This window comes from Phacochoerus africanus, chromosome 5, assembly GCF_016906955.1.
Source record: "Phacochoerus africanus isolate WHEZ1 chromosome 5, ROS_Pafr_v1, whole genome shotgun sequence".
NCBI classification, from domain to species: domain Eukaryota; kingdom Metazoa; phylum Chordata; class Mammalia; order Artiodactyla; family Suidae; genus Phacochoerus; species Phacochoerus africanus.
The window spans coordinates 28,512,469-28,538,912 of NC_062548.1; the positions used below are offsets into that span (position 1 = coordinate 28,512,469).

Here is a 26,444-nt window from a genome sequence, read left to right on the forward strand (position 1 = left end):
CCAGTATAACTTAAGGAATCACAGGTTGTGAATTCTTTTCTCCTGCTTTGCCAAGAGAGGGGCGCTGGAGGAACACTGCAGGACAAAGGGCTTCTATTCCTGGTTAAGGGTGTTTTCTTAGCTTCTTCTTGCTCTTACTGCTGCAGCCCACAGCAGATGGGGACATTTTGTGGTTCGCCCTTCCTGCCGCTTCCCTCTCCCCGCCCGCCAATAATGTGGATTCCAGGGATTGACAGAGGTGACCCTTCTTAGCACTGCCAACAACCCCAGAGAAGGGTTGTTTCTTTCCCTTCCTCTTTTCGACCTCATTAAGCTTTAGGTCTGTACTTGATTAATACCTACAGGAAGCGGAGCAAAGAGGTAATATGGTGGTGAATGTATTTTAAGAACAGACCTGGGAACGACAACCCCAGAGAAGGGTTTTCTACTTGCCTGACCCAGCCCGTGGTTCCCCGTTAGCCAGCCTAGGCAGCCTGTACCCTGAGGTATGGAACCGTCCTGGCCCAAGGTCAATGAACTTCCCCACTTTCAAGTGAGCCACAGCTAAACCTTCTGCTAGAAGATCTGAATCCCAGCCTTGGGGAGGAGCCCTTTCTTCCTTGGGCATTTTCCCTCATCCATAGGGTATTCTCTTGACCTTCTAAGAGCAAATCCCTGTTATAATGATTCCTTTTGCTTTCCCTGTTCAAATTGCCCTGTGGTTCCCTGGCTCTTGATGGGACGCTGATACTCATGCTTGCTTATTGGGTGAATCTCTTAACCCTTCGGAGCATCCCATATACAATGAGGACAGTGGCAGCATTACCTACCTCAGAAGGTTGTCATGGGATTAAATGATGCAAGGCGTGGAAAGTGCTTAGTAGAGGAACTGACACATAATAATGTTTGTTTCTTGCTGGAAGATGAAGAGGCAGGATAGGTGATAGGGAGGGAGAGTGAAAGAGAGACTGGAAGAATTTTTTTAAAGGATCATTAACGACGCCAACTGGGAGACAAGATGCAAGGAAAAAGTTAATGAGTTCCCTCTCCCCTTTTCAAGATGGCCAGCCTGGGAAACAAATCCTGTAATTACCGAAATCACTTGTCAGAGATCTATGGCAGGTACTGGAATGGAACCTACAGAAAGTTACATTACAGAAAACAAACAAACAAACAAAAACAAAACAGAACAGAGACTAGCTTCTAGATATCTATTACTCACAATATCCAGTTAAGGATATAAAAATCTCCACCCCCAAACTACCCAAAATAGAACAGCTTCACTGACTTTTCCCACTTTATAATTTGAGAAAGATTGTCCCACTTGTCTACTAATCCGCTCACGATCTTGCAGACGTGATTAGATTTTTCATGTTGCTTGTGGGGGAACTCCATCTGCCCAAACAAGAATTAGGAAAATTCTGTCTCCCTCTCTATATGTCTTATTTCTCCCTCTTTCCCTTCTTAATCAGAGGTACGTCAAGAATAAGGAAGAAAACACACTGTTTTTAAAGAATGATTTTGTTTCCTTTCTTGGACTCTAAATGTTCTTAGTGCAAAGATTCTCTACAATGTAGAATCTTGGTTTGAGTTTTGGAAATAGGCCACTTATCTCCATTAACTTTGATATTGACCTTAGACTCCTTTTGCTAGAAGACTGATGTGTGTGTGTGTGTGTGTGTGTGTGTGTGTGTGTGAGAGAGAGAGAGATTTTTGCTCCAGGCTTTATGGTCCTCTTCTCTATAACTCAGCTGCTGAAACACAAAGCACTTTCTCTTCAGAATGTCCTATCTGATAGCTTCATCATTTCTGAATGTTTTCAGATACACAGAATACTTGGGAAAAGGTCCTTGTCCTCACCCTAATAATCGCTACGCTTTCATATTTCTAGGATCGAAAACAGAAATTTCACCAAATGTCTTTAGATTCGTACATGCTGAGTATACAGTCCACTCATGTAAGTCCAGAAAGAAGGGACATAAGGTCTCCTTTGGGGGACTCTTTATTAAGTAAATATATTTACACCAAGATATATACCCTTAGGAATGCCTCTCTCTGTATCCGGGAATAGTAGAGAGCAGTCTAAAGAAGACACAGGGTCAAGAGTTGCAAGTCAGTGTCAAGGCACCTTTTTTTTTTCAACCATGAGCTTCTGTGTTCTCTGGGTTAGCAAAGGTCAGGAAAACTTGTTCCAGCGTAATCTGACTGATGGAATAGTCTTCTAAATGAAATTCTTCTTTAGCTTCCTCCAAAATACCAAACATCTTTAATGGCAACAACAAAAAGTACAGTTACCATGCAGTCTTCCCCTCCCCTCCCCCCCCCAACCCCGATGAGCCTCTCCTCCACTTCCTCCAACTACTGCCAAGTTACTGTTAGAGGACAAATGGTACTTCAGAAGGAGGAGATGAAATAACAGATAAAATAGATCCTTGAGAGAAAGCAGGTCTCTGTCCCCATTCTCTTGATGGAAGTATAGACAAAAATAGGATTTGGAGGTAAAAATCGGAAGCAATGAACTCCTTGGACCATTAAAAAGTAACCTACAATCTCTGGTGCTTCTATGCCTGCAGGCACCCAGTCCTCAAGACTAAATGCCAAATACTTTCCCCATCATTAGTGCCCTCTTAGCAGGTAATATTAGAAGGCCATGGCTTCTGCAGTCACCTTTCCCCAGCTGTTGTCCTTGCTGGGAACATAGTAGTCAAGGATCCCTTGATTCTCATGTTTTAATTCACTACCTAAGAAAGGAAAGATAGGACAGATGCAGAATCTAAAATATTACATTTAAAATGCCAAAATATGGATTTATCAAGGTACATGTGTAACAGAGGGGTGATGAGATGTGGCTAATAAAAAAGGGACATAATCGCCAAACCTACCTCTTTCATATACATGACGTAGTTAACTCTTTCAGCAGATTGATTCCTGCTGTAGTAGGTTATACTTGAGGGAGTTCATAGTAATTACTGAGGAAGGGGTTTCACGCACAAAAATGTTGTGAACTCATATGCCCAAAGGGTGAAACCTGAGCCTTCTAAACGTCTGTTACTATAAGACTTTATTCCCAAACACAGGGCTGAGAATATAAATGGGTAGAATTTTTATTCTAGTTGTGTGAGCAAGTGTGCGTGTTTAGTGTGTTTCCTGGGGAGGAGGGCCGGACAAAGCCTCTTTGTTATTCACATGATCATGTGCCAAGTGAAGGAGGAAATCATACATGTAAACCCCAAGGTCAGGCCATGTTCCTTTACAGATGAATAAGAATTTCTGGGGTAATTAAGGTGGGAGAGGTAGAATCCATTTCAAATGTGGAACAAACAGATATACTTATCATTGTATATTTGCAAATTCTTAAAAATTAAATTAAATGGGATTTTAAATATTTTAAAATTTATGATAGTATAATCAAACTAGAAGCCATTAGACCTGAGGTGGCTTGAATTCGTCGGTAGCCTATGTAAATAAATCAAAACCGAAGCTAGAGCAAATGTACTTGAATCTGAAAAAATGAAACCTAATAACAACCAACCACACAGAGCCGACTAGATTTTTCCAAATAAGGCAACGGTGCCAGTTGAGCTCTTTGGTCGGATAAGGCCAAAGTACAGCTGTGGGATGGGCTCCATGGCTTTTTGAATTCTCTGACCAGGCTTCCTGACTGGAGGGGACTGGAGGTTAGACCCAGAAGATGACTTTGACTTGGCTTCTCTGGTCAGCAGGGAATGGGCTCCACACCCAGTACAGGTCACGGGTTGGAGATGCAAATCAGGCAGAAGTCCCCTCTGAGCTCCCATGTCAGGCATGGCCACAAGCTCAACTCTGCAGATGGGCAGAGCCACTGGAAACTAGCTCTATTGCTGCTGCAAGGAGGAAAGGGATTTGCCAAGGTCTGAGGGCCGGTTGTTTTAAGCACCAGCTCTCTTCTCTGTCTTTATTGCATTCTCCTTTGGTAAAGCCCCAGAGATTCACCCAGTGATCTCTGTGAGGTTAGACCCAAGAGGGCCTCCCAGGAAGCGTACTGAACACGGGGGACCTGAGGTCCACCTTTGGTTCTCTTTTTTCCCACTGGAGAAACTGTATAGATGCTAGGAAAGAAAATCTTAAATTATAACTGTAAGAGTAAGAAATTAGATGACGGGATAACAAGGAGATATGAAAAGACAATGGATAGCACTGGAGAGGATTTTTTTTTTAAAGAAAACATTTCAGAAATACTTAACTATTGAGAGCAAATGGTACAGAAAGTACAAGGGAAATTGAAACTGGAAAGGAGAAAAATAGGAAAACACTGAACAGAAATACAGATAAGCATTTGAGAGAAAGTAAGAGAGAAGCCAGGTAATTAATTTAAATACAATTATAAAAGTGCTGACAATGGCATTTAATCCCAGGATTTGTATTTTTGTCCTGCTCAGTGTTTCCGCTCACCATTTCTTTAATTTTTACTCTTCTTTTTATTTAGTATGTTGGTTAATAAAGAATTTTCTTATTTTTTTTCCTGAGAGAAATAATTACATTTAATCACCCTGATTCCAAAACCAGACAAAGATACCACCAAAAAAAGAAAACTTTAGGCCAATATATTTGATGAATATAGACACAAAAATTCTCAACAAAATTTTAGCCAACTGGGAGTTCCCGTCATGGAGCAGCAGAAGTGAATCTGACTAGGAATTATGAGGATGTGGGTTTGATCCCTGGCCTTGCTCAGTGGGTTAAGGATCCGGCATTGCCGTGAGCTGTGGTTGTAGGTTGCAAACATGGCTTGGATCTGAGGTTGCTGTGGCTCTGGCATTGGCCGGCAGTATAGCTCCAATTAGACCCCTAGCCTGGGAACCTCCACCTGCTGGAGGTGTGGCCCTAAAAACACAAAAAGACAAAAAAAAACTTTAGCCAACCAAATCCAACAACATATAAAAAAGATCATATACTATGACAATGTGGGATTCATCCCAGGTTCACAAGGATGGTTCAACATATGCAAATCAATAAATATCATACACCACATTAACAAAAGAAAAGTGAAAAACCACATGATCATCTCAATAGATTCAGAAAAAGCATTTGACAAAGTCCAACATCCTGACTAAGGAGTTGAAAGACTTATTTGCTGAGAACTGTAAAACATTAATTAAGGCAATTAGAGAGGATTCAAAGGAATTGAAACATATTCCATGCTCCTGGGTTGGAAGAATTAATATTGTAAAAATGGCCATACTACCCAAAGCAATCTATAGATTCAATGCAATGCCTATCAAATTAATCATGACATTTTTCACAGAGCTAGAGCAAACAATCCAAAAATTTATGTGGAACCACAAAAGACCCAGAATTGCCAAAGCAATCCTGAGAAGCAAAAACCAAGCAGGAGGCATAACTCTCCCAGACTTCAGGCAATATTACAAAAGCCACAGTCATCAAGACAGTGTGCTACCTGTCAAAGCAGACATAGGGACCAATGAAACAGAATAGAGAACCCAGAAATAAATCCAGACACTTATGGTCCATTAATCTTTGACAAAAGAGGCAAGAACATAAAATGGGAAAAAGACAGTTTTTTCAGCAAGTATGGCTGGGAAACCTGGACAGCTGCATGCAAATCAATGAAACTAGAACACACCCTCAAAGCATGCACAAAAATAAACTCAAAATGGATTAAAATATTTTTGTTTTCATTTTACATAGTGTTATTTGATCAGGCATACTTTTCAGATATACTCTTCCAAAGGGAAGAAACTGAATCATATCATCGTATTTGCGATTTTTACAAAAAGAATGCATAGTGACTTAAATTTCCTTGAGATTGTGTAGAATCCTTTATCTTAAATAGTCCTCATTTCTGTGGTAAGTTTTTAGAAATGAATATTTTAGCTGCCCTTTGCTTATAGTATTTTCTTCTTTTTAAAAAAATCAATGATTATGTATAGTTACATATCAGTTCCTTTTTGATTTTGTCATATTTGAATAGCTACATTCTCAACATAATGTGAGGAAAGACTGAGAAACCACCACCCCCAGTTGAAAATATGCCTCAAACACACATTTCCATGAACACTCTTATATCCACATCCTTGAGGATAAGTTTCTGGTTGGTGTTGTGTCCTTGCTTCAAGTAGAACAAGTTGCTAGGATAGCACATAGTAAATGAAGTTTTCTGGTCATAATTTTTCTTTGTAGTGATTTATGGACTATATCTCAAAAATATTTGCTGAATGAAAGCATAAGTGAATGTTGAACTTAATAGACTATTAACACTGAGGTAATTCTCTTTCCCTCACATTTGTTCCTCACATCTGCCCTACCATCCAATCTTTTTTAATTTTCTGCTCTCTATTCTTACTATGCAATCAATCAAGCTATTTTCCACTGCTTAGAAGATAAACTTTCAATTCCTCAGCCTGACACACCATGGGAACTTCTATGATATTTTGCTCAGCCTGGCAGAGTGGAAACTCAAATGAAAAACCAGAATTATTAAGTCTTACCACGTTCCTGCTTTATGTTTAGGAAAGAAAGGTAAGGACAGAAACGGTTGTTGTCTCTAGCATTGTACCATATAGGCAGAGAAAACTTATTGAATATAGCGTGAAGAAGCAGCTTACTCTTGAAAGGAGAGAAAAGCTTAGCAGTTCTGGTTTGATTTTCAACTCCTTATTCTGACTGGGACAGCAAAAGACCAGAGTTATGTTTTAGTGCGAGGGGGAAAAAAACTTAAGGCTTTTCATGAGTGATGTTATGGAATGAATTGTACCGCTTCCTGCCAAATTCATATGCCTAAGTCCTAACCCCAGTTGACTGTGTTTGGACATGGACACTTTAAGGAAGTAATTCGAAATAAATGTCTTTATAAGAAGAGCAAGAAACACCAGGGATGTACACACCCAGGAAAAAGCTGAGGATACAGTGAAAAGAGGGCCATCTGTAAGGCAAGTAGGGAGAGTTCTGGAATCACCAGACCTCCTGAAACCTTGATCTTGAACATCTAACCTCAGAACTCTGAGAAAAAAAGAATTCTGCCATTTAAGTCACACAGTCTGTGGTATTTTATTATAGCAGCCCTAGCAGACTTATACAGATTATATGTGATAATAATTGAGAATTGTGATCAAACATATGGCTTTAGCTATATAAACTGTATCAAGAGTTCTAATCTACAACTGCCTTACTAGTTAATACTCAAGAGATTGGTGAACATACCTATTCTTTGTATAAACTTCCTAGCACAACCATACCTAAAAGGTTTAAAATAACAAGCATTGGAAATGCAATTAACATCTATAATTCACAAGAAATAGTTATTGGAGATAAACAGCATGTGGATGATGAGAACAAAAAATATGATCTAACACATTTATAATGATGTTAACCCAATGGTGTTCTTTTTACCTGGGAAGACTGTTGCCATAAAATCTTTAAAATCCTTTAATTTGTTCTCATCCTTATCAATCTTGATCTTGGCTTTTAGGATGTAAACATTGCCAAATTTGTTCTTGAGATGCTGAGGGCTGCCCAGGCACACAAACTTTCCCTTTACCATGATGGCCAGCCTAGTACAAAGAGCGTCACATTCTTCCATACTAGCAAAACAAAATACCAGAATGATGTAAAGCTTAAAAAAAGAAGTCTCTATTGGAAGAAATTCTGTAGTTCAAACATCCAGTATTTTGTGGCTCTCTTTGAAAACACTTTTCTGCCATCATCAACATCATGGCAAATGGAGATATTTTCAAATTGAAATTAGTAAAATAAATAAGCTATAAGGTATATCTTACAGCAAATGGAATATAGCCAATATTTTATAACAACTTTAAATGGAGTATAATCGATAAAAGATATTGATTCACTAGGTTGCAAGCCTGAAATGAATATAACATTGTAAAGCAACTATAATTTCTTTAAAAGTCATAAAGGACCAAATTTGCAGATGGAACAGCTCTTAAACTTCCTGCTCTTGCCTCTCAATGAGGATCCTTGGCCATTCCATTCATTAGGATTCACGAGAAGCTCACATGCTCGGGCAAGTTTACTCTCCAATATTAGCACCCCCAAATAATGCTCTACCATAACCACTACAGCTCTTCTAATCCTTAACCAAGCCTCTCAGTGAACCACACCTGTGAGATGTTATGATGATGACTTTGCCACTTTCACGGGTGCGTGTCACTGTGTTCCAGAGCAGGCGCCGGGCTACTGGGTCCATACCAGTTGATGGTTCGTCCAGGAAGATGACGGAGGGCTTTCCCATTAGGGCAATAGCAGTACTCAGTCTACGTTTGTTTCCTCCACTTCACAGTCAAAGAAGGAGACAGAAAGCAGAAACAGAGATGCAACAGTAATTTAAAACACAAAACATCTGTTTAATACATATCCATTATTTACAGGAAACAATTTGCCTAGTTCCAAAATACTGAATCATAGGGAATAGCAGACTTACTAAAAATGCTTTATTGCATGTGACTTAAACAAACCATCAAACTCAAATCCATATATATAAATCAAATCATTTTCATTCTAAAGGTAGAAAGGTGACTTTTGTTTACAAAAGTTCCTTGAGCCTCCCAGATATATAAACTACATAATGACCAGGCCAATACAAAGAATTTCACATTGTCCTTACTTGAGAAACAAAGAACAATGGACAAAGATGCTCTCTTTTGTAATTCAATGGCTATATTGCAATAGAACCAGGATTGTGAGTTTCACCTCTGCAAGGGAAAAATGTGATACGAATTAGGTCTACTTGGTTGCTGGCATCTAAATACTGACAGGGCATTAGATTACTTCCCAGTCATTGTTTCTGTTTGTCAGTGGCACTTCTGTTTGTAAGTGGCGCTTCCAAAAATCAGAAACAGAGGAGGGCGCCTCAATTTTATCTGTAACGAGAGCATTGGTATATCTTACCTGTAAGTATAGATAAACTTGTCAGCATATGGCTCCAGATTCAGTGATTGCATTGACTTATTTACATAATGGTTAATCTGCTTCTCAGGAATCCCCCATAACCTGGCATACATAGTCATTATTTCCCGAGCAGTCATGTAATCCAGCAAGGCATCAAATTGTGGGCAATAGCCAATTTTTGATCTGACCTAAAAGAAAAGAATAATGAAGAACACAAGTCAACTATATGTCACTGGTCATACAGTAAATATGAGTAGCATAGAAGACCTGAGGTTTTCCAGCCCATGCTTCTAAAGTTAAAACCCACAGAGTTTTTGCAAATAACTTATTTCTCAGTGATTAGAGAATCACTACTACTGGAGGCTACTGTCATACATTTAAATTAAAAGTGTGCAAAAGTGTGTGTCCAGATAGATTCTTTTCTTTTCTTTTTAGGGCCGCATCTGAGGAATATATAAGTTCCAAGACTAGGGATAGAATTGAACTGTAGCTCCTGGCTGTGCCACAGCCACAGCAATGCTAGATCTGAGTCATGTCTGCAACCTGTATCACAGCTCCCAGCCATGCTGCATCTTTAACCCACTGAGCAAGGCCAGGGATTGAATCCACATCCTCATGGACACCAGTTGGGTTCCTAACCCACTGAGCCACACCGGGAACTCCCAAGATGGATTTTTATTAACATAAGCTTATCTCCCTAAAAAGGCCATATTCAACTTATGAAATAAATAAAAATTAATTCAAAAATAAATAGCAGTGCACCTCTTAGAGAAGCATATTCACCTGAAGAATAGGAATGAGATATAAAGAAGTTAGTCTACTATTGGCTCAACCTTTACTTATTGTAAGCCTAAAGAAAACTCTGGTGACTCTAAAAAGTAAAAGAGACACAGAAATCAGTGCTGTGGAGTCCAGTGTTAATAACTGAATGGATATTTTTGAAATTTAGTATCTATTTTCTCTAATAAGTCTTCATTAGTTTAGTCCCATGGGATTCTAGGATTTCATAATGAAAGGCTATCATAGAAGGAGAGGCTGGACATTGATTTATGGTATAGGCTCAGGTGACATTCTACTTTTTGGTAGTGGTGCTAAATGGATGGACTATAAGTGGGGTCCTTCAACTCTCTATTGTATGCAGTATGGCTTTGTGAGAATCATCTACATTGCAGGTAAGCAAAATTGGGATTCTAGCTCTTATTTCAGTCATTTATCAGTCAAAAAAGAAGCCTTAACATATTATAAAAATTATATAATAGTCATCTATAAAAATATAATTAAATTAAAAATCAACAATAAAATAAAAAATATTTTAGAAACCTCCATATTTTGCAAATTTCAAAATAAATTTCTACGACTACATTCTTAATTCACCCTTGGTTCCTCTTGGACAATATTTTGAACCTTGTGGGATGTAGTGAAAAGGCCACTTTAAACAAGAGAGTAATAGATAAATTTAAATCAATAATTAAGGTATTAACATATTACACCACTGTAAAAGAGATTCAGGGTATTCTGGGAAGATGGCAGAGTAGGAAGCATGAAGAAATCTACTCACCTGGACAAAAATTACAGTGGCAAATTTCGTCTAATAAAGTATTTTGGAATTTTGTAGTCTATTGAAATCTCGTGAATTCCAGGAGAATATTTGGACTGTAAATTGCGGTTAATTTCAATTTCTGCTCTTAATATACTAGCATCTACCATCCTGCATCCCCAGCACCATGGTGACATGTGCACATGTTCCTGGAGCAGTTTGCACATAGCTAGGGGAAGCCAGGGTGAGCAAAAAGATCTTATCCTCCAAATGTATGGCATTTGTGCTCTAATAACTTATTGCTGCTTCTGATTACAGAGATGCAGACCAACAGGAAAATATGACTCATTGAAAATAAATAGACACTATCCCTAAAAAATAATGCTGATGGTAAACCTACTAGACAAATACTTTAAAAAAGTGTTCAAAGAACTAAAGAAAGATATGGAGAAAGTTAAGAAAACTGTGTATGAATAAAATGGAAATATCAATAAAGAGATAGAAAACCTAAAGAGAAAAAACATTTTGGAGCTGTTAAGTACAACAACTAACTGAAATGAAAACTTCACTAGAAGGATTCAAAGACAGATTTGAGTAGGCAGAAGAAAGAATCAGTCAACAAAAGATAGGACAATGTAAATTATTGCGTCCATGAAAAAGAAAGCAAAAGAGATGAAATAAAAGTATATGGAGCCTATAAGACCATAGAAACCATCAAGTGGGTGAGCACATGCACTGTAGGAGTTCCAGAAAGAGAACAGAGCAAGAACATTTGAATAAATGATACTAAAATGTCCCACATTTGATGAACTATATGAATACAAACATCCAATACGATCAATGATGTCCATGTGACTGGGTCACTTTCATGTACAACAGAACTTGACAAAATATTGTAATAAATCAACTATATGTTAATAATAATAAAAAAATGTCAATGATGTCCAAAGAAGACAAACACAATACACACAAAAATCAAGCTTTCCAAAACCAAACGCAAAGAATCTTGAAACCTGTAAAGGAAAAGAGACTCATCATATACAAGGGATCCTCAATAAGATCATGAGCAGATTTCTCATCAGAAATTGTAGAGTTCAGGGGAGTTCCCATCGTGGCTCAGTGGTCAGTGAACATGACTAGGATCCATAAGTTTTGATCCCTGGCCTTGCTCAGTGGGTTAAGGATCGGGCATTGTCAAGAGTTGTGTAGTTTGGAGACACGGCTTGGATCTGGTGTTGCTGTGGCTGTGAAGTAGGCTGACAGTTACAGCTCCAATTCAGCCCCTACCCTGGGAATCTCCATGTGCCTTGGGTATGGCCCTAAAAAAAAAAAAAAAAGATGAAGGCTCCTTTGTGCTGCTTCTGAGATAACTTTCTCTACTCCCTAGGCAGATTATGGCTCTCTGCCCACCCAGGAGACCCCCTGCAGAATCCCAGACTGTCTGCTATGATTCCCAAATTACCCTTTGTTCCCTAGGCAAACTGCGGTGCTATGTTCACCCAGAAGGCCCCTTGCAGACTCCCAGGATTTTTCCCTGTTTCCAAGGTAACTTTCTCCACTTGGTAGGGAGATCATGAAGCTCTGCCCACCCAGGAGGCCCCTTACAGAATCTCTCTCTTCTGTGCTGCTTCAGAAATAACTTTCTCCACCCCCTAGGTAAATTTCTGCTCTGTGCCCACCCTGAAGGCCCTTTGTGGACTCCCAGGATATTTAGCACTGTTTCCAAAATAACTTTCTCTGCCCCCTATGCAAATTTCAGTCCCACATCTGCTCATTGGTGCAATATATGGAAGTTCCCAGGTTAGGAGCTGAATCAGAGCTACAGCTGCCAGCCTATGCCACAGCCACAGGAAGGCCAGATCTGAGCCATGTCTGCAATCTACACCACAGCTCATGGCAACACCAGATCCTTAACCCAGTGAGCAGGGCCAAAGATGAAACCCACATCCTCATGGATACTGGTTGGGTTTGTTTCCACTGAGCCATAATGGGAACTCCTGGTTTCCCATTTTCATGCTATTATTGACTTCTAGTTTCATTCCATCTTCATCAGAAGAAAATACTATAATATGTTGAAGTTTTAAAAAAATCACTATGACTTGTTTTGTGATCTAACATATCGTCCAAACTGGAAAATGTTCCATGTGTGCTTGGGAAGAATGTGTATCCTTCTGCTGTTTTGTTAAAAGTTCTCCGTATGTCTGATAAGTCAGTTCAGTCTCTAGTGTTCAAATTCACTCTTTCTTTATTGATTTTTTATCTGGAGGTTCCATCCATTTTTCTGAGTCTCCTACTATTATTGTATAAGTTTCTTTTTCCAGATCTGTCAATATTTATTTATATACTTAGGTACTTTGATGTTGGGTGCATATGTATTTATAATTGTTATATGATCCTATTGAATTGACCCCCTTTATTATTATGTAATTTTTCTATCTAAAGACAGTTTTTAACTTTATACTTTTTCTGAAACAAATGTAGCCATTCCTGCTTTCTTTTTCTTATAATTTTCATAGAATAACTTTTTCTATCTCTTCTCTTTCAGCCAATTTATACCCTTGAATCTAAAGTGAGTTTCCTGTAAAGAGCATATAGTTGGACCTTGGTTATTCATCCATTCAGTCCCTCTCTTTCTTTGTTTTTTTTTTTTTTTTTTTCTGGGAGTAGGGAAAGTTTTGTCCATTTAGATTTATTGATAGTGAAGGATTTACTATTGCCATTTTGTTAACTTTTCTGTGTGTCTTATAGTTCTTTTGTCCCTCTTTTTCTCTCTTGCTGTCTTCTTTAGTGTTTCTGTGTTTCTGTATCAATAGGGTTTGAGTCCTTTCTCTTTTTTGGTGAAATGTCCATAGATTTCTTTTTTTTTTTTTTTGTAGTTACCAAGAGGCTTTTAAAAGCTAATGTCAACTTAAGTTTATTAGCATACAATAATTCTCTGCTTTTACCTCTTCTCTCTCCACATTATATGCTACTGATGTCACAATTTACGCCTCTTGGAGTTCCTATCACAAACCCGACTAGTAACCATGAGGTTTTACCATTTCAATCCCTGGCCTCACTCAGTGGGTTAAGGATCTGGCATTGCTGTGAGCTGTGGTGTAGGTTGCAGATGTGGTTTGGATCCTGAGTTGCTGTGGCTGTGGTGTAGGCTGGCAGCTGTAGCTCCAACTCAACCCCTAGCCTGGGAAACTCCATGTGCCTCGGTGCGGCCCTTAAAAAAAAAAAAAAGAAAAATTGACGCCTCTTTATATTATCTACCCATTAACATAATTATAGTAGTTTAAATACTTTTGTCTTTTAACTTTTATAGTAGAATTAAAAGAAATTTACCTATCACTGATATAGTAATACAATTTGTTTTTGTAATGAACTTTACACATTGTTATGCTTTTATGTTGCTGTTTAGTGTCCTTTCATTTAACTTGAGGAGCTCCCTTTAGCATTTCTTGTAAAATAGATCTGGTGGTGATAAACTACCTTATTTTTGTTTGTCTGAGAAAATCTTTATTTTTATTTTATTTTTTTATTTTTATGGCTATACCTGCAGCCTATGGAAGTTCCTAGGCTAGGGGTCTAATAGGATCTGCAGCTTCTGGCCTTTGCCACAGCCACAGCAACACTGGATCTGAGCTGCATTTGCACCTATGCCGCAGCTTGTAGCAATGCCAGATCCTTAACCGACTGAGTGAGGCCAGGTATCAAACCCACATCTTCACAGAATTATGTCAGGTTCTTAACACACTGAGCCACAATGGGAATTCCAGAAAGCCTTTTTCTCCCCTTTATTTATCCTTGAAGTAAACATTTGCTGGATATAGTATTCTAATTGGTAGTTTTTATCTTTCAGAACTTTGAATATATCATCCCACTCATTCTGACCAGCAAAGTTTCTGCTGAATATCCACTAATAGTTTATGGGTGTTATCTTATACATAACACATCAATTTTCTGTTACTGATTTCAAGTTTGCTCTTTGTATTTAATTTCTTATAATTTGATTATAATGTGTCTCAGTGTGTGTGTTTCTTTAGATTCATCTTGTTCATTTCTTAGGTCATCCTAGATCAGATTTATATTTCCTTCCCCAGTTTTGTGAACTTTTTGTTTATTTATTTTTTTTGTCTTTTTGCTATTTCTTGGGCCGCTCTCGCGGCATATGGAGATTCCCAGGCTAGGGGTCCAATCGGAGCTGTAGCCACCGGCCTACGCCAGAGCCACAGTAACAACACTGGATCCAAGCCGCGTCTGCAACCTACACCACAGCTCACGGCAACGCCGGATCGTTAACCCACTAAGCAAGGGCAGGGACTGAACCTGCAACCTCATGGTTCCTAGTTGGATTCGTTAACCACTGTGCCACGACGGGAACTCCTTTTTTTTTTAAAATTTTTAAAAAAATTTATTTATTTATTTATTTATTTATTTATTTTTTTGTCTTGAACTTTTCATTGATTATTTCTCTGAGTATTTGCTCCTTTCTTTTTCTCTCTCCTCTTTCTCAGACTTACATAATGCATGTCATTGCTCCTCTTAACAGTGTCTCCATAAGTTCCTTATGCTAGTGTCACTCTTTTCCATTCTTTTTCCCTTTTTTTCCTTTGATCAAATGATTTCCATTGATCTGTCTTTGAGATTGCTTCTCATGTATTCTGCTTGAATAGTTCACTGTTGGGCCCCTCCATTGAATTTTTGGTTCAGTTATTATTAGATTCTTCAAATCTATTATTTGTTTGGTATTTATATGTATTGTATATCTTTGTTAAAGTTCTCATTTTTTTTCTTGCATTGCTCTCATGAAATTGGTTAGCATATTTTCATTGTTGCTTTGAATTCTCTGTCAGCTAAATCACTTGTCTCCATTTATTAAGCTCCTTTTATAGAGATTAATCTTGCTTTTTTGGTTTGGAATATATTTCCCTTTCTATTTTTTCTGTCTCTCCATATTGGTTTATGAATATCAGAAACTACAATCAATTAGAAACATCAACACATCAACATCAGGAAAACTTTAGAATATTAGAAAAACAATCAGTTCTCCTAGTATAGACAGATGGGCCTCATTTAGGAGATGATGTCGCCAAGCATCCTGGCCAAAGTCTCTCGGATCCTCCTAAACCGTTGTGCTTGTCTAAACCGTTGTCTGTGTTAGTGGTCTTAGGAGGCTATGGTGTGACAAGCCCTGTCAATGCTCTGAAGGCTGAGAAAGTGTTCGCATATCCATTCAGGCACGCAGAGAACTACCAATTGTCATCCTCACCAGCTCCTAGGTGCGTGTTAATTTGAAATCCAACATTGGAGAAGCAGGTAGGAATGTTCAGATGCCAGATATGCAGGATAAACTCTTCCAGTAAGAAACTGGGAGCTGAGTGTATTTTCCTACTTGCTCCATGCTTTGCCATAGGAAATAGACATTAGGGGTGCTTCTTGAAATTGCCTTTTTTTTTTCTCTGCCTTCCTAAGGAATTCATGAATGTCACATCCCATCTGCCCTCAGACCTAGGTGGTTTTGGAACCAGACTCTTGGGTGGTAGCCAAAATGTTAAGGAGGTAGATGTGGGATCCAAACTCTTTACTCCTCAGGGATCAGCGGGGAGTTGATGCTTCCATCCTGGTTGAAAGGCACCGTTTTATGGATGGAGCTAATGGTGTGATTATGTCTCAGCTTATCCTACCCATTTTGATCTGGATATTTTCTTAGATGCATGATGTGTAAGAGTCTTTCAACTAGTTTCTTGATTTATCTCGCAGTGAATTGATCCTTGTGTAGCTGTTTATTTGGTGTATCCACGGAAAGAGGGAAAGTCAAGAGCCTCTATTTCTACCATTGTTCTCTTCAATCATTTTAAAGAAAACTAAAGAAACTATGGTCTGACATTCTCATGGTAAGACTGCTCTATTTGCCTCATGATCCCCCTCAAAATTTTATGTCTCTCTCTTGAATCTACTGGCTGAGTCGACAGTCAAAATATCATTTCCTTCCATGATTCCTTTCTATCATCTCCCACTGCTTGCCTCTTACCTTCACCCACAAATCATGCTTCTCATACCTCAGATGGTAATAGTGTCTTACCTTTAGGACATTTTTCGTGATGCTCAAGTGCTCAATGAACACATCCCCAGAGGTAGCAACCTCCTCTCCAGTCAAAATTTGGAAGGAAGTAGTTTTCCCAGCTCCATTTAATCCAAGCAACCCAAAACATTCCTCTTTTTTGATTGCAACAGAGATATTTCTCACAGCAAAAACGGCTGGCATTGCAAAATATATCTTAAAAATACAGAAAACACAATACGGCAAAGAATACTTATAAGTCCCATACAAACATTACCCCTATGGGCTACCCCAGTTTCACAAGAATTCTTCTGTTCTATTGAGAGAATACACATAGATGCCAAAAACCACAGTGAGTCCTTGACACTAATGACATACACTTTAATAGAAATGAAACCATCCTAAGTTTTTCATTGAACAGTGTTACCTTTGCAAGTTCCTTAATAAGCACTGTAGAATTCAGTGACTCCTGAGGATACTCCAGGATTCTATTTCGTTCATTTCGTACGTCTTCATCTTCAGATTCTACAGATAATTCCATGGACACTCTTTCCTGTATTTTCAAAATAAGACTCATTAATATAGCTGTCCTTTACACTCTTTGGCTTCAGGGAAGCTAAGGTGGGGGTATAATATCAAAGGACATCAAAATAGAAGGTTTTGAGTCATCCCCAAATGACTTACCATGTATGGCTCAGCTCTCATGTATAAATTTATTCTCTACTTCCAAACTTTAAAAACCACACTCCTAACCATGAGCAAGTAGCATGCTCTTATCAAAATGGGAATTTTACCAAAAACCACAACACACAACCACCACAACAAAACAATTAAGTATAACTCAAAATTATTTTTTAAATATAATGTATATTTTATAAGATATAAAAGAGTTGAGAGAAGGTAAAGATTAACACTTTGTTTTATTAGAGGAAGAGTGGAATCCAAGGACAGACTCAAATAAGAAATGTATAAGATGGATTTAAATGAAATAGGAGTTCATCAGGTGACTTACACTGGGGAAGAAAGAAGAGGGGTAGGGCATCCCATATAAAGGAAAGAGAGTGAAAATAGTATAAGATTTGCATATCATTCTTTTTAAAAAATGTATTGAAGCATAATTGACTTACAATGTCATGTTAGTTTCTTATGTACAGCAAAGTGAGTCAGTTATACATATACATACATCCATTCATTTTCAGATTCTTTTCCCTTATAAGTTATTACACAGTAGTGAGTAGATATCCTTGTGCTATACAGTATGTCCTTGGTTATTGTGTATATAGTAGCTATACATGTTAATCCCAACTTCCTAATTTATCCCTCTCCCCAATATTTCCCCTTTGGTAACCAAAAGCTTGTTTTCCAAGTCTGTGAGGCTGTTCCTATTTTGTAAGTTTGTTTGTATTATTTTTATTAGATTCCACACATTAAATATCTCATGATATTTGTCTTTGGCCGACTTATTTCACTTAGTGTTATAACGTCTAGGTCCATCCATGTTGGCTGCAAATGGCATTATTTCATTCTTTTTTATGGCTGAATATTCCACTGTATATATGTACCAATTCTTCTTTATCCATTCCTCTGTTGATGGACATTTAGGTTGTTTCCATGACTTGGCTTTTGTAAATAGTGCTGCAATGAACATTGGGATGCATATATCCTTTCAAATTAAGGTTTTCTCTGGATATATACCCAGAAGTGGTATTGCTGGATCATATAGTAACTCTATATTTAGATTTTTGAGGACTGTTCATACTTTTCTCCTCAGTGGTTGCATCAATTTACATTTCCCCCAACAGTGTAAGAGGGTTCCCTTTTTTCCACACCACCTCCAGCATTTATTGTTCGTAAGCTTTTTGATGTGCCTTCTGACCAGTGTGTGGTGATACCTCACTGTAGTTTTGATTTGTGTTTCTCTAATAATTAATGATGTTAAGCATTTTTTAAATGTTTTTTGGCCATCTGTCTTAAGACATGTCTGTTTAGATCTTCTGAACATTTTTAATTAATGTATTTCCCCAATACATTATTTTTTTTCTACTGTACAGCATGGTGACCCAGTTACACATATATGTATACATTCTTTTTTTCTCACATTATCATGCTCCATGGAATACTACTCAGCCATAAAAAAGAACAAAATAATGCCTTCTGAACATTTTTAATTGGGTTGCCTTTTTTTCAATTTAAGCTTTTTGTTTTGAAAGAAATTTGATTTACATAAGAGTTATAAAGACTTCTCCTAATGACACCATATAATTATGATACATTGATCAAAACAGAAGTTAACACTGGTTCAATACTATTAACTATAGATCTTACTGAAGCTTAATGCAAAATATTTTGAATACTTCTAATACTATTTTTAGTGTAAACTATTTAAGTGTAACATATTATCTAGACACATACATAAATCATAAATCAACATCTTGATAATTTTTTGGTGTAACTATCTCTAATAAAGAAAACAGAATATTAACCTACAATAACTAGAATTATAACTTTGTGTAATTATGTATTAGTTTTTCTTGTTTTAAACTTTATATACATGAAATTCTACTTTTTATGTCTGACTTTTGGGGACAATTTATATTTTTGAGGTTATTCCATGGTGTTTCATGAGTTATAGGCTATTCCTTCTGATTTCTGTATTCTATTGTGAGAATAGCCATTTTAAAATCCATTATACTACTGATAGGCATGTAGTTTGCTTACTTCTTTAAAAAAATTTTTGTCTTATATGAATAATGTTGATGAATATTTTTTCAAGTGTCTTTTGGTGAACACAACTGTGTATTTCTGTTGGATTTATACTTAGAAGGGGAGCTTCTAGGTCTTACTGTATGCACATTTTCATATGAATATAAATATGATGCTTTATTTTTATTAAAGTTGACTTAATATATTAGTTTCATGTGTATAAAATAGTCATTTCACATTTATATGCATTACAGTTTATTGCCACAATCAGTGTAGCAACCCATTTGTAATCATACAAAGTATTTGCAATATTATTGACTGTATTCCCTACATTGTGTATTACATATTGTGACTTGTTTAGACTGGAAGTTTGTACCTCTTAATCCCCTTCATCTTTTCTCCCAATCTCCACTCCCACTACTCTTCCATCTGTGGCCACAAGTTTGTTCTCTGCACCTATGAATCTGTTTCTGTTTTGTTTGTTCATTTGTTTGGTTTTTAGATTCCACATATAAATGAGATCATATAATAATTTCCTTCTCTATCTGACTTATTTCACTTAGAATAATAACCTCCAGGACTATCTATGTTGTTACAAGTAGGGAGATTTCTTTTTTCTTTTGTATAATGATTTTTATTTTTTTTTCCATTATAGCTGGTTTACAGTGTTCTGTCAATTTCCTACTGTACAGCATGGTGACCCAATTACACATACATGTACACATTCTTTTTTCTCACATTATCAGGCTCCATCATAAGTGACTAGACATAGTTCCCAGTGCTACACAGAAGGATCTGATTGCTAATCCATTCCAAAGTCAATGGTCTGCATCTATTAACCCCAAGCTCCCAATCCATCCCGCTCTCTCCTTCTCCCCCTTGGCAACCACAAGTCTCTTCTCCAAGTCTGTGATTTTCTTTTCTGTGGAAAGGTTCATTTGTGCCATATATTAGATTCCAAATATAAGTGATATCATATGGTATTTGTCTTTCTCTTTCTGACTTACTTCACTCAGTATGAGAGTTCTAGTTCCATCCATGTTGCTGCAAATGGCATTATTTCTCATTTCTTTTTATGGCTGATTGATGTTCCATTGTATATATACACACATACTTGTATGTATACTTATATGTATCCTTTTATCAATTTATCTATTGATGGGCACTTAAATAGCTTCTATATCTTGGCTATTGTAAATAATGCAGCAATGAACATAGGAGTGCATGTATCCTTCAGAATTAATGTTTCCATTTTCTTCAAATAAATACTCAGAAGTGGAATTGTTAGATCTTATGGTAGTTCTATTTTTTTTTAATTTTTGGGGCTGTTGCTTCCAAGGAAATCAGCACTTAATGAAGTTCAAGGGACAGGCAGGGGTCCTGCAGGTCAATGTAGAGTTTGGATTTCATTTGAGCTGCGAGAGGAAACCAAAGAGTTCCAAGTAGGGGAATAACAAGATCAGATTTATATTTAAAAACCAAAACAGAAATCTGTCCTATATAGACTAGACTGAGGGGGGAAAGAACAATAGCAAAATAGGAGGCCTTAAAAATGGTAAAGTTTCATAGATGGCTTCCAGGGTAGACAAATAACATACATAGTAATACAGCAGTGGTCTCTCTGAAATTGAGATCTTGATGACAAGGGGAAACAGGTCACATAAAACGAAAATGAGATTTAATTTTGAAGCAGAAAGAGGGAGCAAGGTACTACATCACATCCTCGAACAGACAAGTGATCCAGTCCAGTAGTAGTTTAGACAGATTTGGTGGCAGCAATAAACAGGATGAAAAGACACTGAAGAGGGAGAGAAACAGGAAGCAGGGAGATAACAACTAGGCAGCTTTTATAGAAAGGGACATTTCATAGGAAGAAAAATAAAGCAAAGGTGACAGATTACAAAGTATGAGCACACATACCACTCTTAACTGCCTCTGCTGACTCTCTGCAAGGCTCATTTCATGAATAAAGCAGAAAGAAAAAAACAATTAAAAGGTCTTTGAGACTTCCATGGGCAAAGGTTTACAACAGATACAAAGCACCCAGACCCTAACCTCTGCTGAAAGGCTGGATTCCTTGAGGCAAAAGGAGCTAGGAGTAGAGTTGAGAGGATTGCCTTTCCATGCAGTGACCTTTCACAAATGATGGGAACGAGCACAGAGATCAGGGCTGCACACATAGCATCAGTGTGTTTCTAGTCTTGCTTGGTCTTCTGAAGCCAAATGAAAAATGTCTATGCTACATCAGGACACATTCCAAACTCTCATTCTGGGACAAATAATCTGGCAATATGAAAGAAAAGATGGGGAGTTCCCATGGTGGCACAGTGGTTGATGAACCTGACTAGCATCTATGAAGACATGGGTTCGATCCTTAGCCTCGCTCAATGGGTTAAGGATCCGGGGCTGCCATGAGCTGTGGTGTATGTTGCAGACATGGCTCAGATCTGGCATTGCTGTGAGGTAGGCCAGCAGCTACAGCTCCGATTGGACCCCTAGTCCAGGAACCTCCCCATGTCACGAGTGTGGCCCTAAAAAGACAAAAGACAAAGAAAAGATGGTAGATGACTCTGAGCCAACTCAACCAACGTGAGGAAAGCCATTACCAAAACGCTTCCTACAAAAGCCCTGGGGTAGAAACAACACAGTCAGTGAGGAAACCCAAATATCCTCTCCTCATCAACATCATTCCATAACGTTGTTGCCAGGCTCCTCAGTGGCAGCCACATGCTCCTGGCAAAAAAGTCCAGCTACATTTGGATTTACAGGGAGAAAGAGCCTCACATGGGAAGGAGCTGGCTTGTAGTCTGTACAAAAGCAGGGATGATAGGCCTGTGGAACAAGGCTAGAGGATTCCCAATCCCTGAAGGAGAGGAACAGAAACAGTGCATCCTGAAGAGAAAAACCTCTTTCACACCTCCTGTTGTCCAGTGGCCTCCATGGAGCATGAGTGATGAGTGATGAGGAAGTGGCATCAGGTGGCATCACGTGGGAAGATGTTCTGGGGAGAGACAGAGGTGGCAGAGTGCTACAGTACTCAGACATCTCCTTGCATCGGTGGAACTCCATGCCAATTGTGTAGCCTTCACGCTCCCTGATGAGCACATTCGCCTTCACCAGCCTGTGAGTCACAGGCACATCACAGGCCCTCTCAGAGAACACCTGAATGAGGACCTGGATGTACCAAGAGCCCCCCATGATGCTGCACATGGCAGCAGTACCTTTAAGGCGGGTATAGTCAAAAATCATGTCCAAGCCAGTGGGCAGCTACATCTTCAGCAGCTCCTCTTTACCAGCATTGTTTTCCTCACATTGGGGGGAGAGTTCATGGTTCTTTCCATCTTACTGGACAACCCGGGGATCTGTTTCACCTCCACAGCAGGCCTGGAGGAAGACAGATTCGGGGATTGTTCTGTAGTCTTTGGCAATTGGCATCGTCAAAGATCCAGAAAACCTCTTGTAACTGAAAGAGTTTGCCATCCACACTATAGAGGCTGCCCTTTACGACATGCCACCATCTGTCACATAGTGAGTGAAATTCGACACTTTCTCTTGCATCTCCTGTGCAGTCTGGTCAAGTAGAACATGAACGTTGTAGTCCAATTGCTTAAGAGGGCGACTGGAGTGCAATGGTCCACAACCCCTCCAGAGCGGAATTTCAGGTCTTTCTCTCCAGCGAAGTGCACTTTGCTCAACACCAGTGCCAGCCACAGGACCCAGATTTCAGCCTAGAGGCCAGCTGGTAATGGGTTTGATAAAACTCAGGACAGCAGGGCTTCACCTGTGGGCAGAGAGGACTATTTCTCTTGTCTGGGGAGGGTTCCATTATATCTGCGGAGAGGCAGGGCTGCTTGTGGGAAGAACCTGACTCAAGTCTCAATCGTAGGCATATATGCTGAAGATCAGACAGGGTCATGAGCATCAGATCCCCCAGGCGACCCTGCTTGGTCTCCCTAAGGATCATACAGATGGCATCAAACGCCTGGGGCTCCCTCTTGGGAAGCAAGTTGAGGAAACTGAAACTGCCCACTTTGACCTGAATGTGCTCCCTCATTTCTGAGGTGATAAAGTCCTTCTCCGGGAGGTGTTCTGTTTGCTCAGCAATAGCTGCTTGGCCAGCGCCACTTGGTTCTTTTTTAGAGCTTCCCAATGGTCAGGATGCCTGCCACACACTCCTGCTCCTGATCCCACCTTCCTCCATCAGCAGCCATCAGCCCCTTTTGCTGGAGAGTGGACTTGGAGCCAGCTCTCTGGCACCTTCCCCATTTCCTGCTTTTTCCTGGCCATGGCTGTGAGTGAACTGCCCACAACTCAAACACCTGTCCAGCCTTCATTTCCACCGCTCCATCCCCCTTTCACTGTGTATACTTTTTTTTGTAAAGTCAGTATCCCAGTCTTTTGCTTATTCAAAAATTGGATGGCTTGTGCTATTCCCTGTGATGTTCAATTCAAAATCTTTTTTTTCTCTTTCTGCGACTCACCTTTTGACTCATTTAATGATGTCTTTTGATGATGATGCCTTTACTATTGTGGTGGTATTTACTATGTTTTTAATTCTGAAAGTGTTACTATTATACCTTTTACATTTAGTTCCATAGAAAAGTTGTAAACTAAAAACCGTCTGTAGGAACTAAGAGAGAGGTTAAAGTTCATTATTTGTCCCATGGACTTCCAACTGAATAAACACCATGAATTAGGCTGAACATCCATTCCCCAATACATTTTGTTTCACACTTGCCATATATCACATTTGTGCATCTATTTTTAGATATCATATTCTATTTGTCCTCAAAGTTTAAGCATGCACCAGAAATTCTTGGATGGCTTTTAAAGCAAGGATATTGGGTCCTAACCCCAAAACTTCTGATCAGTAGGCCTGGGATGGGGCTGTTATAAAAAGTTGCATTTCTAAAAAAACTGAACTTATGCAGATAACCATACTTTCAGAAAAATTATTATTATTTTTGATACAGTGTTTTTCTGCCTTATAGTCAAATTTAAAAATACTTATATATGGTAGCATAAATCCACTGCATTTGTTGTTTCTCAAGATTTCCTTGGAAATTGTCGATACTTTGCATTTCAAAGTAAATTTTAGAATCACTTTGCATTTCCATGTAAAATTTAGAATTAGCCCATCAGCTGATCATTCTACACAAACACACATACACACACACACACGCAGGATTTAGACTGGGATTGTGTTGATTGGGTTATCTCAAAAGAATGTGGTATATTTATTTATATAGGTTTTCATTAAACTCTCAACTGTTTTTGTAATATTCTATGTAAAGGTCTTGTATAATTTCTATTTATTTATATTTTGTTTTAAATGGTTAAAACCATCATTTAGAGTTCCCACTATGGTGCAGTGGTTTAAGGATCTAGCATTGTTGGAGCTGCGGCAAAGGTGACAGCCCCAGCTCGGATTCGATCTCTGGCCTGGGAATTTCCATATGCTGAGGGTGTGGCTAAAAAAATATTATTTGAATGTTTTTATACTATTAAAATGACAGTTTTAAATTTCACTTTATATTTAATTTCAGTTTTGATTTTCACTTTGTATTTTTTTTGGTGGTTTGTATATAGATATATAAATTTTTTTGGCCAATTATGGCTTTTTTTTGTCTTTCCTTTTTTTGCCTTTTCTAGGGCCACATTCGCAGCATACGGAGGTTCCCAGCCCAGGGGTCCAATCAGAGCTGTAGCCTCCCGGCCTACGCCAGAGCCACAGCTCACAGCAACACCGGATCCCCAAACAACTGAGCAAGGCCAGGGATTGAACCCGCAACCTCATGGTTCCTAGTTGGATTTGTTGACCACTGAGCCACGACAGGAACTCCCATGGCTTTTTTGTATTGAAGTATAGTTGATTTACAGTGTTGTGTTAGTTTCAGGTGTATAGCAAAGTGATTCAGTTATATACATACATATATCCATTCTTTTTCAGATTCTTTTCCCATATAGAGAATATTGAGTACAATTCCCTGTGCTATGCAGTAGGTCCTTGTTGGTTATCTATTGTGTATATAGGAGTTTGTATGTTTTTTGGGGGGTGGCTGCACCCACAGCATATGGAAGTTCCCCTAGCCACGGACTGAACCTGTGTCACAGTAGCAAAAGGTGCCACAGCTGTGTTAACACTGAATTCTTAACTCACTGTACTACAGTGGAACTTCCTAGTAGTGTGTATATGTTAATCTCCACATCCTAATTAACCCTCTCCCACTTCCTATTTGGTAACCATAAGTTTGTTTGCTATGTCTATTTCTGTTTTGTAAATAAGTCATTTTATATCTTTTTTAAAAATTCTACATGCAAGTGATGCCATATTTATCTTCCTCTATCTGACTGACTTAATATGATAATCTCTAAATCCATCCATGTTGCTGCACATGGCGTTATTTCATTCTTTTCTATGCCTGAGTAATATTCCATTGTATGTATGTACCACATCCTCTTTATCCCAGTGTTAATCATCTTAGGTTGCTTGTTCTTTAAATCTTCTACCTCTTTGTTCGACATTTCTTGCATCTTCTTCTTCTGCGCCTCTATTCTTTTTTCAAAATCTTGGATCATCTTTAATATCATTACTCTGAAATTTTTCAGGTAGATGGCCTGTCTTTATTTCACTTAGTTATTGTCCTGGAGTTTTATCTTTTTCCTTTGTCTGGAGCATATTTTTCTGCTGTCTCATTTTCTCTAACTTTCTTTCTTTGTGGTGTCCTTCCTGCAGACTAAAGGAATGTAGTTTCTCTTGCTTTTTCTGCATGCCCCCTTACGGGTAAATTTGGCCCAGGAACTTCTGTAGTCCTTCCTGGTGTGAGGGACTGGTGACTGCCCTTTTGTGAATGTAGCTACGTCTTGTCCCTCTGCTGGGTAGGGCCATTTCAAGTGGTGTGTTTATAGAGGTGGCTGTGAGCTCACTATGACTTTAGCCATCCTGTCCATTGATAGGTAGGGCTGTGTTCCTACCATACTAGTTGATTGATTGGCCTGAGGTTTTCTAGCACTAGAGCCTGAAGGCTTTCATGTAGGGCCAGGCCTTGATGCCAAAATGGGAACCTCCAGGAAATCTCACATCAATCAGCATTCCCTGGGGCTTCTATTGCCAATGCCCTTCCCTCCACAGTGAGCCACAGATAACATCTGTCTCCACAAGACACCTTCCAACAGGTACGTCTACCACAGGCTCCTATGTAGTAACTGCTTTGTTCTTGATCTTAGTGCACAGTAAATATTTTGTGCACCCTCCAAATACGTAGTCTCTGT

The 26,444-nt window shown here is 38.6% G+C and overlaps 1 protein-coding gene and 1 pseudogene across 1 annotated transcript in view; both read right to left on the reverse strand.

Moving 5' to 3' along the window:
* Positions 1 to 2,117: 2,117 nt before the first annotated feature.
* LOC125128405 (phospholipid-transporting ATPase ABCA3-like) overlaps positions 2,118 to 26,444 on the reverse strand; it is a 195,777-nt gene continuing 171,450 nt past the window's right edge. The window contains exons 26-32 of the mRNA XM_047782760.1: positions 16,897 to 17,022; positions 16,491 to 16,685; positions 8,884 to 9,071; positions 8,097 to 8,267; positions 7,369 to 7,559; positions 2,647 to 2,720; positions 2,118 to 2,243 (exon numbers count right to left, since the gene is read on the reverse strand). Coding sequence (XP_047638716.1) covers positions 2,118 to 2,243; positions 2,647 to 2,720; positions 7,369 to 7,559; positions 8,097 to 8,267; positions 8,884 to 9,071; positions 16,491 to 16,685; positions 16,897 to 17,022 — 1,071 coding nt within the window. The remainder of the gene's footprint in view (positions 2,244 to 2,646; positions 2,721 to 7,368; positions 7,560 to 8,096; positions 8,268 to 8,883; positions 9,072 to 16,490; positions 16,686 to 16,896; positions 17,023 to 26,444) is intronic.
* LOC125126902 (caspase-2-like) lies at positions 21,858 to 23,665 on the reverse strand (annotated as a pseudogene).